Consider the following 14,566-nt stretch of genomic DNA (forward strand, 5'->3'; position numbering starts at 1 on the left):
TTTTTAGACAGGTCAAACCTTTCGTCTTTTATTTCTATCCTACCTTACTGGACTATGATGGTTCCCTGCATAATCTTGTAGAGCTTGTTACTAGCTTCGAAACGAGCCCAAGATCATCAAAATCGGAGTCCGGATGCAAAAGTTCTTAAAGTTTTCGTATCGGGTGTTTGGGCAAAAAAACTGGGGGGCCGGAACTGCCGCCGGAACTGCCGCCGGGAGCACCCCGGCACTGCCGGTGGCGCAAGGCCTGCACTGCCGGCCACCCGGCACTGCCGGTGGAAAATGGCCAGCACTGCCGGCCACCCCGGCACCTTTGCCGGTGGCACAAGGCCGCACCGCTGCCGGTCGCGATTTTTGCCCCAACGGGCGAGGAAATCTGAGGCCCCTATTTAAGGCCTTCTTCCTCCTCTTTCTCCCCACTTCTTCTTCCTCCTTTGGCTCTCCACCATTGCTGACCTTGAGAGCTTTCCACATCCCTCTACTCCTCCAATGATTCTTGAATCCATTTGAGGGAAAAGGACGAGGAGATCTAGATCTACAATTCTACCAATCAAATCCATCTCTTTGTGAGTGGAACTCTCTAGATCTTGATCTTGGTGTTCTTGGTGAATTCCTTTGTTCTTCCTCTCTTATTCCCCCAATAGCTTTTGTAGCTTTGTTGGAATTTGAGAGAGAAGGAGTTGAGCATCTTTGTGGTGTTCTTGCCATTGCATTTGGTGCATCGGTTTGAGTTCTCCACGGTGATTCGTGGAGGTGAAAGCAAGAAAGTTGTTACTCTTGGGTTCTTGGAACCCTAGACGGATTCTAGGCCTTTGTGGCGATTTGTTGGGAGCCTCCAATTAAGTTGTGGATGTGTGCTCCAATCTTTGTGTAAGGCCCGGTTTTCGCCTCGAAGGAAATCCCTTAGTGGAACCGTGACCTAGGCCTTTGTGGCGAGGGTCACCGGAGATTTAGGTGAGGCGCCTTCGTGGCGTTCGGTGTGTGGTGTGAGTACCGCATCTTGGGGTGAGGCCTTTGTGGCGTTGGTGTGCATCGAGCAACCACACCTCAAGGTGAGCCTCTTGTGGCGTTCGGGAGCACTAAGCAACCGCACCTCTCCACCGGAGATTAGCACTCGCAAGAGTGTGAACTCCGGGATAAATCATCGTCTCCCGCGTGCCTCGGTTATCTCTATACCCGAGCTCTTTACTTATGCACCTTACCTTGTGATAGCCATCGTGCTTGAAGTTATATATATCTTGCTATCACATACTTGCTTGTATTGCTTAGCATAAGTTGTTGGTGCACATAGGTGAACTCTTGCTTAGAATAAGTTGTTGGTGCACATAGGTGAACCATAGTATATAGGCTTTGGGCTTGACAAAGTAAACGCTAGTTTTATTCCGCATTTGTTAAGCCCATCTCGTAAAAGTTTTAAATCGCCTATTCACCCCCCCCCCCCCCTCTAGGCGACATCCGTGTCCTTTCAACTGTGTTGTAATAGAAACTTGTGATATTAATTATGGAAAGACCAATACTTTTGGCTCGGTTTATATGGAAAAATGCAGATAAAGATTTGCGTGAACATAAATAATATTGAAAATTCAAAGAATTAGAACGATCCCAGATGTTTTCTTCGAGAACAAAGAAAAGGTCCGCAAACAGAGCTTGGCTATAGTGGTTAGGTCCCTTGTGGTGGAACCATCCCACCCAGGTTCAAGTCCTAGACTTGGCATGGGTGTTTGCATTTACCTGGATTTATTTCAGGATTTAACTGGCGCTATGCTTTCAGTGGTAGGTGACGTACCCATCAACAGCGAGGCACCAGTGGTGACTTCGTCAACCTCAAGATATGCCGGCTCAGTCCCTCGGATGTGCTCATAAGGGTAGGGTGTGCGTGCGTGCGTTCATAGGGGTGTTTGTGCGTGTTTGTGAGCGTCTGTGTTGTACTGTATTCTAAAAAAAGAGGTCCATACATCATTGTACAATGGTAGCAGCAAAAAGAAGACCATTGCACTGCATTGTACAATGTTCCACATCATTAACTGATTTAGCTGGCCATTGCACTGAATTTGAACACAAAAAAGCCTAACTAGACAATGCATTGGGATGGGAATATGTACAATAGGGTAAAAGCCATCAAAGAATTGTGGAACTAGTAATGATGGTTGGTAAACTCAAAATGTGTTTGGGCCATCGAGATGATGGATCTTGTTTCCTTGGACCATTTGGGTTTTTTGAGAAAAGGAAAGCAGTAGCGAGTGAAGTAACATGCTGCTACTCCTGATTTTATCATGGATCGGGAATAAAACTGAAAAGCAGCAAAGCATGGTCGTCCAATTGTTCCCCGCCGTACTGGGTGCACGTGCACCTGAAGAAGCAGTTTCAATTCATAAACGTGTTCTTTCTCTGCCTATTTTTTTCTCCTCCTCGGCAGTAACCTGACTGTTTAATTCTTGGTCAGATATAACTTATTTAGAGCTCGGTCAAGTCTTTTACTGTTGGATTTGTCACATAGATTAATGTTGGTATGGTTGCAACCGAAATTTTTCCGGCTGAAACATGGGTACAACTGTTTTTTTTCCAGTATTGAACTGGTTTTCTCTTCAGTTGTATATATACTGGTTTCAACAGTTTTTTTTTCTTCATTTTTACACTATGGCACCTCATGAATCAGCGGCAACTAATATGGACCAGAGAAAGGGAGTACTTTTTTCTTTTAACTGATTAGCTCAGTTGCATATTACTAAGCACACCCGGTACAAAAAAAATTATACGTGGGCGATGTCATTCGACCGAGATTGCCATTCGCACCAATGACCTCCTCCTCTTCCAATTTACTCTTATGTTTTGAGTTTACCTTTCAAAACTACTCTTCTGTTATCCACAACTACAAAGTTTTACTGTTGGCAACACGAGGTAACATGTCTATATGATGGAGAACACGATCATGTTCATGTGACTTTTCTCACGTAATAAGATCTGACCTTTTTTCCTTCACTATATTCCTCTTTACATGTAAGAAAGTAACCTCCGGTATGCTGTTGCAAAAGCCAAAAGAAGGCTGGCTGGCTGACAACCAAACAGTGCATCCAAGATGCCATTAACCGCACTAAAGATGGATCCTTTAATCACAGGCTAAAGATGAAGGTTCATAGGCCAATGGAGCCTTTAATCACACTATCCTGCTTTCCAAAATAAAGGCTCCATCCCTACTTGGTGATCTCTCTTATTAGTGAGTTACAAAAGAATCTGTAGAAATCAAAAGAATATCTTCAATGCTGCGTTGGCAAAAAGAACACAAGTGCAGTTCTCCAACATTTGTAAGCATGTTGATATGCATCAAAGTTAACATCAGGCAGACAAACATAAATAATGTCCTGATGAAGTGATGAATCAAAAAAACTAGTGACGAACAGAGTCACGAGGGCAGCAGGAGGAGCTCTGGTCATAAACAAGAAAAAGGTTGTAGAAAGTAAAGCCACGTTGATATAAAAATAAGATACATAGTACCAGATAATGGAAAAGAAGCATGCATAAATATCAATGGGCACTCAAAGTTTGCACAATCCAACAACCTCAGGTGATACCAAAATATATCAACCAGTGTTTCACGCACATCCCTACATCACGAGCAACTCACTTCATATTACATAAAATACAGAATTCTCTAACACTTCCAATACCATAACACAACTGGGAGACCAAAAGGAGCTCAAAGTTGAATAGGCTTGATCTTAAAGTGGAGGTTGATAAGTGAAAACACGAAACACTTCAGGTCCTGCACGCAAAAACACCAATAAACGTTAGGAATAGTTTTCAGTTACAGGTACAGAGTAGTGGTGCAAAACAAAAAGTACTAGTTATCCTCACAACTGTTTGAGCCAATTAGTCATTAATCTTGGCGGGGTTAACAGAAGCAGCTCGTAACATGGTTTTGTGCCCAGCTTTAAACTTTGAGTACAATGCATGTGTCACTAACAGTTCCTTAATGTAGGCAAGGAATTATTAATATATGGCCGCACATGGCATTTGTCCATTAAGTCAACCTAAAAGAAAATCAGGGATTTAATGATCAATATTCAATAGATGGCAGACAATTTTAGTCTTTTTCATTACGTAGAAATAATCAAATTAGAATGCCATCAGAAGTGCACTATTATTAACTCAATTAAGTTTATTCTAGGGTGGAAACCTAGCATCTTGAAAGTACTCCCTCTGTTCAATAATACAAGACGTTTTAGGGTGTAGTAGATTCATCTATTTTGGTATGGATCTAGTTTACTTTTAGTGTGTAGAATCACTCACTATGGTGTATCTACGTCACTTTAAAATGCCTAAAACATCTTATATTTGCGAATGGAGGGAGTATTTCTAAGGAACCCTGATGCGCAATCAATTATACTCATGTACAGGAATACTCTGTTAGGTCAGGAAAACTACCAAATTGGTTGGGTTTCAACAGTGTCTTTGGTAGTACAAAACCGAAAGCAAATGTCTTGCTCTTTTTTAAAAAAAATTGCAAGCATATACTAGAGTTTAATAGGTGAATGTCATATCATGTTAAATATTTCTTTCTTTGACTTTATATAGTTCATCTATTTTTACAACTTCCATACATGCCATGCTTGCTTGTCAAGATGGAACCAGGAACACCTCAGAAAAGGAAAGGACACTAGCAGATGTCAAACTGTATTTTTGTGTTTTCAGTTTTCATCTTGGTAGCTCGTAGACACCAAAAGGTTGATGTGATGTGGCATGTGTATTTTTGCTTCCTTTAGATAGCAGGTAGGGTGCTTATTGTGGTACCATGCTTTAATGACTGGGTTTAAAAGGTTGTGACAAATTGGTTGTCCCTTTTTTGTAATGGATGGGGTGGGTCCAAATTTCAGAGAAAATAAGACAATTTGACATCTAAGCTAGCCATTCACCAGAAATATATCTCAAAATCAGTCAGCTTGAATTAGACATAATGCAAGTTAAGATATGGCTTTACTCCTCTTGCAGCTGATAGATAACATATTACAATGAAATTACAAACTGGTAAACATATTGACAGCGTTTTCCATAAACATATCAGAGTGTTCCCAAACTTCAAATTTTGTCGTTAAGTATATAACTCAGTGTACAGCGAATGAGTTCGCCAAAAGGATAGTTCAGGACCATCACAAATTGACAGCAAACCTGTTAAGGGGCTTAGCATTTTCTATTAGTTATCAGTACCATTAGAAAAGCATTCTTAATTGCTACCACTATGACTGTACAGACGGAATACATGAATCTACTTACAAATGTGTTACCAAAGTGCACATTAGCAGACACTGATGTTTTTCCATCAGTTTAAACAACAAAATTTCTGCAGGGGCATTGTCGTGAACCTACTTCAGCTAAGCTGATTTTTAACCATCAAGTCAAGCTTATAAATGAGCCAGTGCCAGTATAACCACTCCCAAGTGAACAAACCTAAGCACATAATCTGTGATGCTATGCGTAAAGTTTTCGTCTGACGAGTCTATCTATGCCAATGACAACACATATTTGTCAAACTGGAAGGTACATCCAAGACATAATCGACAAAATTAGCACAAAATTGAGACTAATGTTCGGTTAGGTTATGTTCCAAAAGCAAGCAGAACATATAATCCACATTGCCGACATGAAGCGAAGTGTGCTGGCGATTGTTGGGAAATAATGAGGGTGGAATTACCTGGACGAGGTAGTAGAAGATGCGGAGGCCCTCGGGGTCGTTGCTGGTCTGGACGTCGACGAGGGAGCCGATCTTGGAGGTGGTGAAGGAGATGTGCTCGTTGCCCATGACAATCTCGAGCTCCTGCCTGCCGACGCGGTCGGGCTCCGGCCAGTTGCTGTCGTCCTCCTTCATTATCTGCCAACAATTCCAGCACCCACAGATTCGGCCGTCAGTAACTAAACCCCGCAACCCTAGATTCCTTCCTGTTGGTAATTAGCAAGGGGGATACAGACCTCGGAGTCCTGGATGACCCTCCTGGCCTCGCGGAGCACGGAGGGGGAGACGAAGACCTCCTTGCGGATCATGGTGTCGTTCTTGTAGTTGGAGTTGTTGGCGTACCGGAGCTTGCCGTCGGGGCGGAACTCGAACTCCAGGAACTCGTGCCCGAACTTGCCCTTGTGCCCCACGTAGTACCGCAGGTAGAACTCCGCCCCGCTGGCATCCTCGCCGCCCGCGCCGCCGGCCGCCGCCATGGTCTCCTCTTGGTTCGTGGGGGCGGAGGTGCTCTGTTCCTGTTCGTGCTTGCCTCGTCGTCGACCTCGAGACCTTACTGGACCTCCCTTTTCTGCCTGTTCTTCCTTTTATGGGCTGTCTTCATGTTTGGGCCGATGTAAGGCCCTCATTTGGAGTCTGATACGTTCTCCTCTGTAATTCAGTCTGAGGCCCGTTTATCGTTCATCCTAAAAAAAAAGGTTCGAATATGTATTCAAATTTTTTAAGAAATTGACGCTGTAACAGTAGATTTTTCCCCTACTGTGTAATTTAATACCAAGAGAATATTTACATATGTACAGATATACAAAGAAGGGGAAAAGATAAAAGGCAGGGAGAAAATTCAGAGATTCAGCTGTATCCAGTCCTGAAGGTGTTGAGTTTTTTTTCTCTGTTTTTGCTATATCAAAAATCAATGCAAAAATCATCTTTTAATTATCTTTCCCAGTTTTGAACTGAGGGTATTTCTCCCTTGAACACCTTTATGATTCTTTCATTCCAAGTATTCTAGCATCCCATGATGATGATCTCCATAAAAGTGTTGGGCTTTTTTTTGTTTCTGTTTTTTCTCCATGGATAATCAAAGCAAAGATCATCCTTTAATTGTCTTTTCCAGTTCTGAACTGAGAGGTATTTCTCCCTTGAACACCTTTATGTTTCTTTCATTCCAAATTTTCTAGCATCCCATGATGATTTCCTTACAATTATCTCTGTGAATACTCTGATTAGCAAAGCTAATTTCAGCAAAGAACGAAATGCCTCTTTTTTGTGCTCGTAAAATGAAGTTCCGGCAGTCCTGTGCAAAAGACCAATCCATAATAAGATGCAGCTAGGTCTCTGTAACCTCTTTTTCACATAAAACACAGTTATAATTAGGTAAATGGAACTTTTTCCCTTTGGAGTAGGTTCCCCGTATTAACTCTGTCATATAGTAGCAGCCAGAAAAAAAAACATTATGTTCAAATTTGAAATTATCATGTAGATTTCGCTTTTCATTGAAACTTTTTTTTTAAATAGAAGGCCTGTTGGCCCGGCTTTATATATAACGCCCCACACGGCAGCATAAAGATTCGATTACAAGTTTACAACACACCAACACCTCAACACATAGTCTCGCACACGTGCATAAACCATAATCCACACGACACATACACCACAGGCCAATCATTGAAAGCCGGGCCATCAAGTGCATTTCATTGAAACTGAGCTCAGTTTACAAGCTTCTCAAGCCTACAATATGCTTACTTTGTTTTGATTGGAGATAGTCCGCTTATCTGAACATGAGAGCCCAAACAGATCAGATAAATGCAAATAAAAAGGATTCAGTAATATGGACTTGTTCTACAAAAGTAAACATGAAACTTGGATCAACTACATCGTCCAACAATGTCAAGATCATATCAAGAAAAACTTCTGTACTAACAACCATTAAATCACTTTAATTTTGTACCAACAGAATCGCTTCGCAACAAATATGTAGGTGCACAGGGGCAAATCTAGAGCTCTAAAAGTAATCTTATGCTCTGATAAAAAAAATCTATCGTAGATGCAGAGTTTGGGATGAGATCCTTGGTCGTTTGGAGGCTCCCATGAGCTCCACCAATGACGGCAATGGCCGAGGAACTGCCACGTTCATCGACCTGTACAGCCTCCTCAGCTTCACGTTCAGAACCTTCGAGGACCCAACTCCAGCAGTATCTGCTCTGTCAGTACCAGAGCCTTCAGATCTGTTGCTAATGTCTGCTAGAACAATGCGATCCTCCGAAGGCAGTTTCTCTGTTAGTTCTACTTTATCTTCTTGACCTACTGCCTCGACAACGAATCCGACGCTATTCCTGGCCTTGCAAACATCCCAGAGCTTAGCTCTTGCAATTGAAATCGCTTCTCTGGATACGAATCTAGCTGCCCTGATTCGTTCCGTGCCCTGACTGCATTCCGCGTCCTCGACAAGTTCAGCACAGCCTTCTGTACTCAAGCTGTGCTCTTGCACTTCACCTTCAGCTATGTCGATTACTTCGCTGCCATCAATGGATTTGCAGTCCTTGTGCAACTCAGGTTCTATTGCTGAAGCATGGAGCTCTTTCATTACAGCCTGAGTTGAATCAATCACGTCAGCAATGCCTTTGTCAGGTTTGACGTCGTTACACAGCTCAAAGGATTTTGTATATGAACTCTGCAGTTCCTCCTCAATTTTAACTTCCTCATCCACTTGAACACTCCCATACTCGTCTTTCCACAGTTCACAGTCCTGAAGTAACCCAAACCTTGCTCTCCCAAAAAGTGTCACCGGTGGCGCCGCTTCGATTGCAAAATCCTCTACCGCCGGTTCTTCATTTTGTAATACCTGACTGCAAACAGCAGAACAAGTGTATTCTTCCTCACTCTGCTTCATGGCTTCTAGTGCGGTTGGCGCCTTCTGCAGTGAGCCTACGACAGTAGAATTCCCATGCGGTATTCCAAGCAACTTCCAGATGGGATCATCAGGGCCTAGCTTGGACATGAAGCAGTGTTTCTTGACATAGGACAGATCCATGGCAAGGCAAGGAGGCGTCGTCGAGATGACCCACTTGGGCTGAAGGAACCGCAGGGCCTCCTCCAGCTCCTCGCGAGACGAATGCATCGATAAGCACACATGCCACACCCCAAATTCATCCCGCATAGGCTCCGTCAGCACCAGCTTCTGCTTCAGTGATGCCTCCTGCGGGGCATAGTGCGCATACCACTGGGAGGAAGGCCTGATTATGAGGGGCTCAGGCTGCTGCTTTGCCCGTGCTAATGCAAACATCTCCGTCGCCTGCTCCGACAACCGGGGGAATTCCATCACCTGAAAGCGCGAGGACGTGTCTTCAGTTAGGATCTCCGGTGCGACGAGCGAGAGGTTGTGGTAGCAGTCTGGACTCTTGTCCCTGTTGACGAATATCTTTGACCCGAATGCCCTCGACACCTCGATCAGTATATCCTCCTGTCCCAGCATGTCGGACACGAGATAAACCGTCGGCGCATTTGGGTGCTCCCAGATGCAATTGATCACCTGAAATTTGAGGGCAAGAAATGAGAATTAGACACACAAGCTCAGTACATGGTCTGAATTGCTGACTGCAGCAGCATAGCACAAGTACCTGGCGTATGGAGGCCTCCTTGGTCGGGAATTGCAGCGAGCACTTGGCAAACGTGCAGTCCAGGAAGAGGTAGTCGATGCGGCAAGACGGCGGCGCCTGGCTGGCTCCTGATCCCTCGACGGTGATGTACCCGAGGGGCAGGCCCTGGATGCAGTCGGGAGTGAGGCGGCAGTCGCCTGTGTGCAGGACGTTGCCGAAGGCGCCCTCGAACAGGAACATCACCGCGCCTGCCAAATTTTTTTTTTTGGAGTCAGTCGTGGTGGCACTGATGAGGAATTAACCAAAAGGGGAAGAGGACGGCATTGGCGGCGGACGGACCAGGGCAGTGGTTGGCGTCGAAGGCGGTGACGGTGAAGTCGCCGTCGGGGTCCTCGACGAGCACCGGCGCGCCGAGCTCAATCTCCACGAACGCGTCCGGTCCAAGCTTTGAGAGGGGAAAATTTCCAAGAACACAAGAATGCAGATCAGATGGAAAGAAACGGATAAGGCAGAGAGAGACGAGGCGTAGGTTGCTGGTGGTGGGATACCTGAGGGAAGATGTGGCGGGCGATGAGGACGGTGAGGCGCGAGGCGTAGACGGCGCCGGCGGCGCTGGTGGTGGTGATGCCGGCGAGGTGGTCGCGGTGGGCGTGGGTGAGGAAGCGGTGGCGCTTGAGGGCGGAGGCGGGGGTCCACGTGTCCACCGCGAAGGGCAGCCCCCTCGGCAGCTCGATCGGCATGGCCTCTCTCTTCTCCCTCCCACCACGACGGCGGCGGCGGCGGCGGCTTTTCCACTGTTTTCTCGCTGTTTTGTTTGGGTGGAGGGAAAGCGCGAATTACTTTAGCGTGCCATCCGAAATAATTGAATTTTTGGCGCCAAACAGTTGCGAACATTTCACTGTCAACGCTTCTTCCTCTGTGACCAGGCCCTCCTTTACTATTTCTATATATATTTTTTATGTTTTTCAGCAGATTTAGATAGGAATTATATTGGGTTGCGGATTTGGAACTGACTCGGATCGGAAGGGAATAGTTAAGCACAGTTGCGGAGCCAGGATCTCACGACGCCCCAGGCCATCTTCTTGCTACAGTGGGCTAAAGTATGATACAGTGTAACTTTTGCTACAATCAAGCCTGTGTTTTCCGCCCACGCCCCGGGCCAACGCCCGTGCAGCCTGGGGCTTGTCTCCGCCACTGGTTAAGCAACTATACACATAAAATTGGAAGTACATTTCTTTTATGTAAAAGGTACGAGCAGAAAGAGTGTTAGGGAGTATAGTAAATTACAACGAAACGTGCACACTCGTGTTCGTATAATAAAGCAAGTTGCGTGCTATTAAAATACATAGTTGAGCCGATGAGGTAACTATGTTGTCTAGATTGTTAGGGTTAGGCTTTTTTTATCGGATTATTCTCTTTGAGGACCTCGAATAATTCGTAAAAGATGTTGGATAATCCATATCTGTCAGATATTATCAAATACCATATTCGCTACCATATCCGCCGGATATCCATTTGACCAATATTTACATCGGCATCCATATCATATCATATCCTCAAAAACAGATACAGATGCGAATTCGGAGAGAAAATTATGTACCATTTACACCCCTACATGCTTGTATTGGGGTCTAAGAATAGTGTGTCCAACAGTGTCCACTTAATTTTACATCTGTTCCAAGCAGACATGGTGTTTGATTTTACCCCAAATTTGCCTTGACAAGAAAAAAATACAAAATTTAAGGTTTTGCTTGCCCATGAGTTGGCCAACAATTACAAGAAAAATAAACGGGGATAGCATTGGCATGGCAAAATGTTGGCCATTAATATTATTATCCAAATAAACAACCAAATATTTGCCCATGACAAAAATATCCGTAAGGTAGCTTTTGGCCACACTCCCACTCATCAACAAACTCTGTAAAATACCCTTCAAACATACCCTACAGAACATCTCTGCATAGGTGTCCTCACTCCTCACAATCCCACTCATCAACAAACTGATCCACAACGACATATATTTTTTATAAGGTAACAGAAATATTTGGAATCATCTTGTTCTTCTTAATGGAGAAAATACCTTGTCCCTTCTAGTAACGATAGGTTTGAAGCCTCAGTTCCTTAATCCTGGCACACTTGGCTCTGAGGACTGTGTTGCCGACGATCTTGAAGCAACCAGTCACATGAAGACGCTCCAACTGAGGGCAGCTATCAACAATGACTGCCAGGTCTCCGTCGTCGATGGCGCCGCCTACAAGGGCAAGGTCTCGCAGCCCTTCCAATGCCGCGATCCCAAGAGCCTGCTCCCTGCTCCCGTGGTGTAGCTCGAGACGCCTGAGTTGTGTGCATGTTTTGCCAATGATTTGATACACATCCCTTCCCATGTATTTGTAGCCGAGTTCTTTGTAGCCGGAAAGCACGATTCCATCCAGTAGAGGAAACCTTGGTATCACCTCGGCCAATCCTTCATAGGAGATGTTGATGCACTCAACAAGGTCAAGGACCTTCAGAGAGGGCGACCTGCAAAAGCAGCACAAGCCTCTTAGCAACCCCCTGAAACGTTGATCTTCTATTGGAAGCCAAATGAACATGGTTACAGCTACACAGCTTATACGTCTCATTACAATCATGGTGGTGCCTTCTCTGTAACTTTTAATTGGTACATAACTTTGTTTTTTTCCTTATAATTAAATACAAGAAGATCCATATAATGCTATCTTTTCACTGTTTTCATAGGAAAAACTTAGCCGTGCTATGTAGAATGCTACGCAGTAAAACGGTAGGTAACCCAGCGCGGGTACTAAAAATTGCAAAGGATGACTGCAATTCGATTTTACATGTTGGATCTAGTTGGCTTGCATTTCCTAAACCATCCGTACAAGGGCACCAAGAAATAAATTGAGAGGGTTGATTATGGAAGGCTCAAGTTATGCATCACTGATTTGACCGCTAGTGATAATTGGACTGCCACCTGAATTCTACACGAGTATAATCTCTTTCTTGCAACAAAATTCATTTCTCTACCAAGAATTTTGACCAGTTGTGCAGTATAACTGCACTGACCAATTACAATGTTGTTTCATCAACGTGGTACAAGTATACACATCCAAACAACTGATTTGACTCATAGTCGACGTCATGGCTCATCATTCATGAACCTTCAGTTTAGTAAAAGAAAATATGTGCCTGTATTTAGTTTAAAACACAACTACGATGTAAAGGCAGCATAAAGGGCCTTACCTAGCTTTAGAAATACGTGAAATCTAGTTAAATTCTAAGAACATAAATCCTCCTGTGTTTTATGAAAAAGGCAGTGATGATAAGAATCGGGACATGATTTTAACACAAGAATTATCACACTGTTTGCAAGTAAATCCTCCAGTATATCCAGAATCGATTTGCCGACATATAGTTTAGTATGACAATCTAGTACCGAGAGAATAGTACCTGTCACCTATGTACTTGAGGAGGTTATCAGTAAGAAACCAGTCTCCCACAAACACCTCCAGCCCCCCAGCAGAGCGGTCGACAGCCGCCTTCAACATTTCCCGCAGATCACCAGCGCTCATGTCGAGGACCTTGTGGTGGTGCCGCGTGTGCACCGATCGCCACAGATCAGGCTGCTTGGCCTCCTCGAGCCATGAGTGGCAAACGAGGCCCGCGCCCATGAGCAGATCAACAACCCCAAGCTTGGAGAAGACTGAATGGAGGGGCTCAAGAGGCAGCTCCGACCAGTTCCTGGCAGGCTGCTCCGGCGACGGCGGGGCGTCCATTTCTCTGGGATACCAGAAACTTGGCTGATCAGCCCCTGTCGTGGGACTTCTCCTGCTCTTATAACTTGGCTGATCAGCCTCTGTCGTGGGCCTTATTATGGCCTCGGTGCCAAGCAAAATGGCACAAGATACCGCCTCGGCTCGAATTTAGTCGCCAGTAAATGGTACCAATAAGTGATCATAATTTAGGCTCCAAATCTGCACGCGGATCCGTTGTTAGATACACAAGTATGCATTTTTTAGTAATCCGCTAAATATGGATGGATATGGATATAAATGTGAATATTGGTTAAACGGATATCCGACGAATATGGTATTTGTCCGGCCCTAAATACTTATCACGGATTATTGTTGCTTATAGCTAATGTTCAGTGTTGTATTTGGATTATAGGGAGGACGCAAGCAACTGTATTATATAAACAAGTATGTAACTTTGCCTACAGTCTAGTGTTACATGCTTTTTGTCATGATTTTACATAAAAGAAATAACTTATAATTTTATGTGTGAATTTTTTTGATTAGTCACGTCCGACCCGAGTCCAGCTCAAATCCGCTTCATATTTGCAATCCAATATAAAGTCGCATTCGAATCTATCCGGTTTGTTCAAAAAAAAAAGAATATATCCGGTTTGATCCAAATGCACCAAAAAATCTGGTAAAAGATATGAAAATAGCAATATCTATTTTGATTCGATCTACTCCCTCCGTCTCATGAAACTTGTCTGAGATTTGTCAAAATTTCTGATGTATGTAGATGCTATTTAGTGTGTAGATGCATTCGAATTTGAACATATCTTAGATAACTTTCATGAAACGGATGGAGTATTTACATCTACACACAACATGCACAAAGTGATAAAATCCGCTCAATAGAAAACAACAAAATGGAAACAAACGGGAAACATAAGTAGTAAAAAATCAGTCAGTGCAACCTGCTTGTCGTCGCCCTAACTCTTTAATCGGTGTAATTTGTCATGTGTCTACACGGCCTCGCTTAGCTCAGGAGGAAGGGGACCTTCACTTTACTTTAGAATAGCCACAATGGGAGTATCATGGCTAGTATCATGCATGCCATGTCGGTAAAAATCTGATATGGCACGACAATTAATAAGGAGAGATGTGAAGTGGTATCATAGGTAGATACTGTATCACAGCACCTAAAATTAGAAAATTTAATATCAAATACATCATGTACACAAATTTGAATTGAGATTCTACAAAATATTAAATATGATGGAACTATGATAGTACCTCATGATATTATGCATTAGCGGGGTGGTATCATAAATTAGTACCTTATGCATGATAAAAGTGTACGATACTTTTCATTGTTACTAGTATCGTAGATTCGTCATTACTTTTTACCAAAAGCAGCTAGCGGTGCCATTCATGAATATTAAGAAGAAGGATGGTGCGGCAAGGAAATTCTACAACACCTAGCAAAACTAGAACAACAGCATGCACCGAAGCATGGC

The 14,566-nt window shown here is 43.8% G+C and overlaps 3 protein-coding genes across 3 annotated transcripts; all 3 read right to left on the minus strand.

Moving 5' to 3' along the window:
- Positions 1–3,496: 3,496 nt before the first annotated feature.
- LOC127314200 (protein mago nashi homolog 2) lies at positions 3,497–6,283 on the minus strand. Its single transcript, XM_051344657.2, has 3 exons — positions 5,962–6,283; positions 5,687–5,863; positions 3,497–3,760 (listed from the first exon to the last, which is right to left on the minus strand). Exons 1-3 carry the CDS (start codon positions 6,199–6,201, stop codon positions 3,695–3,697), a joined length of 483 nt encoding a protein of 160 aa, XP_051200617.1. The 5' UTR covers positions 6,202–6,283; the 3' UTR covers positions 3,497–3,694.
- A 1,337-nt stretch (positions 6,284–7,620) lies between these two features.
- Positions 7,621–10,104, minus strand: LOC127314199 (uncharacterized). The gene is made up of 4 exons (XM_051344656.2): positions 9,867–10,104; positions 9,658–9,763; positions 9,340–9,566; positions 7,621–9,251 (listed from the first exon to the last, which is right to left on the minus strand). The coding sequence occupies exons 1-4, from the start codon at positions 10,056–10,058 to the stop codon at positions 7,758–7,760; spliced, it is 2,019 nt and encodes a 672-aa protein (XP_051200616.2). The 5' UTR covers positions 10,059–10,104; the 3' UTR covers positions 7,621–7,757.
- Positions 10,105–11,408: 1,304 nt separating this feature from the next.
- LOC139833850 (putative F-box/LRR-repeat protein 23) lies at positions 11,409–13,091 on the minus strand. The gene is made up of 2 exons (XM_071824206.1): positions 12,766–13,091; positions 11,409–11,838 (listed from the first exon to the last, which is right to left on the minus strand). The coding sequence occupies exons 1-2, from the start codon at positions 13,089–13,091 to the stop codon at positions 11,409–11,411; spliced, it is 756 nt and encodes a 251-aa protein (XP_071680307.1).
- Between the last annotated feature and the right edge of the window lie 1,475 nt (positions 13,092–14,566).

The sequence above is a fragment of the Lolium perenne genome, chromosome 7 (assembly GCF_019359855.2).
Source record: "Lolium perenne isolate Kyuss_39 chromosome 7, Kyuss_2.0, whole genome shotgun sequence".
Classification (NCBI taxonomy): domain Eukaryota; kingdom Viridiplantae; phylum Streptophyta; class Magnoliopsida; order Poales; family Poaceae; genus Lolium; species Lolium perenne.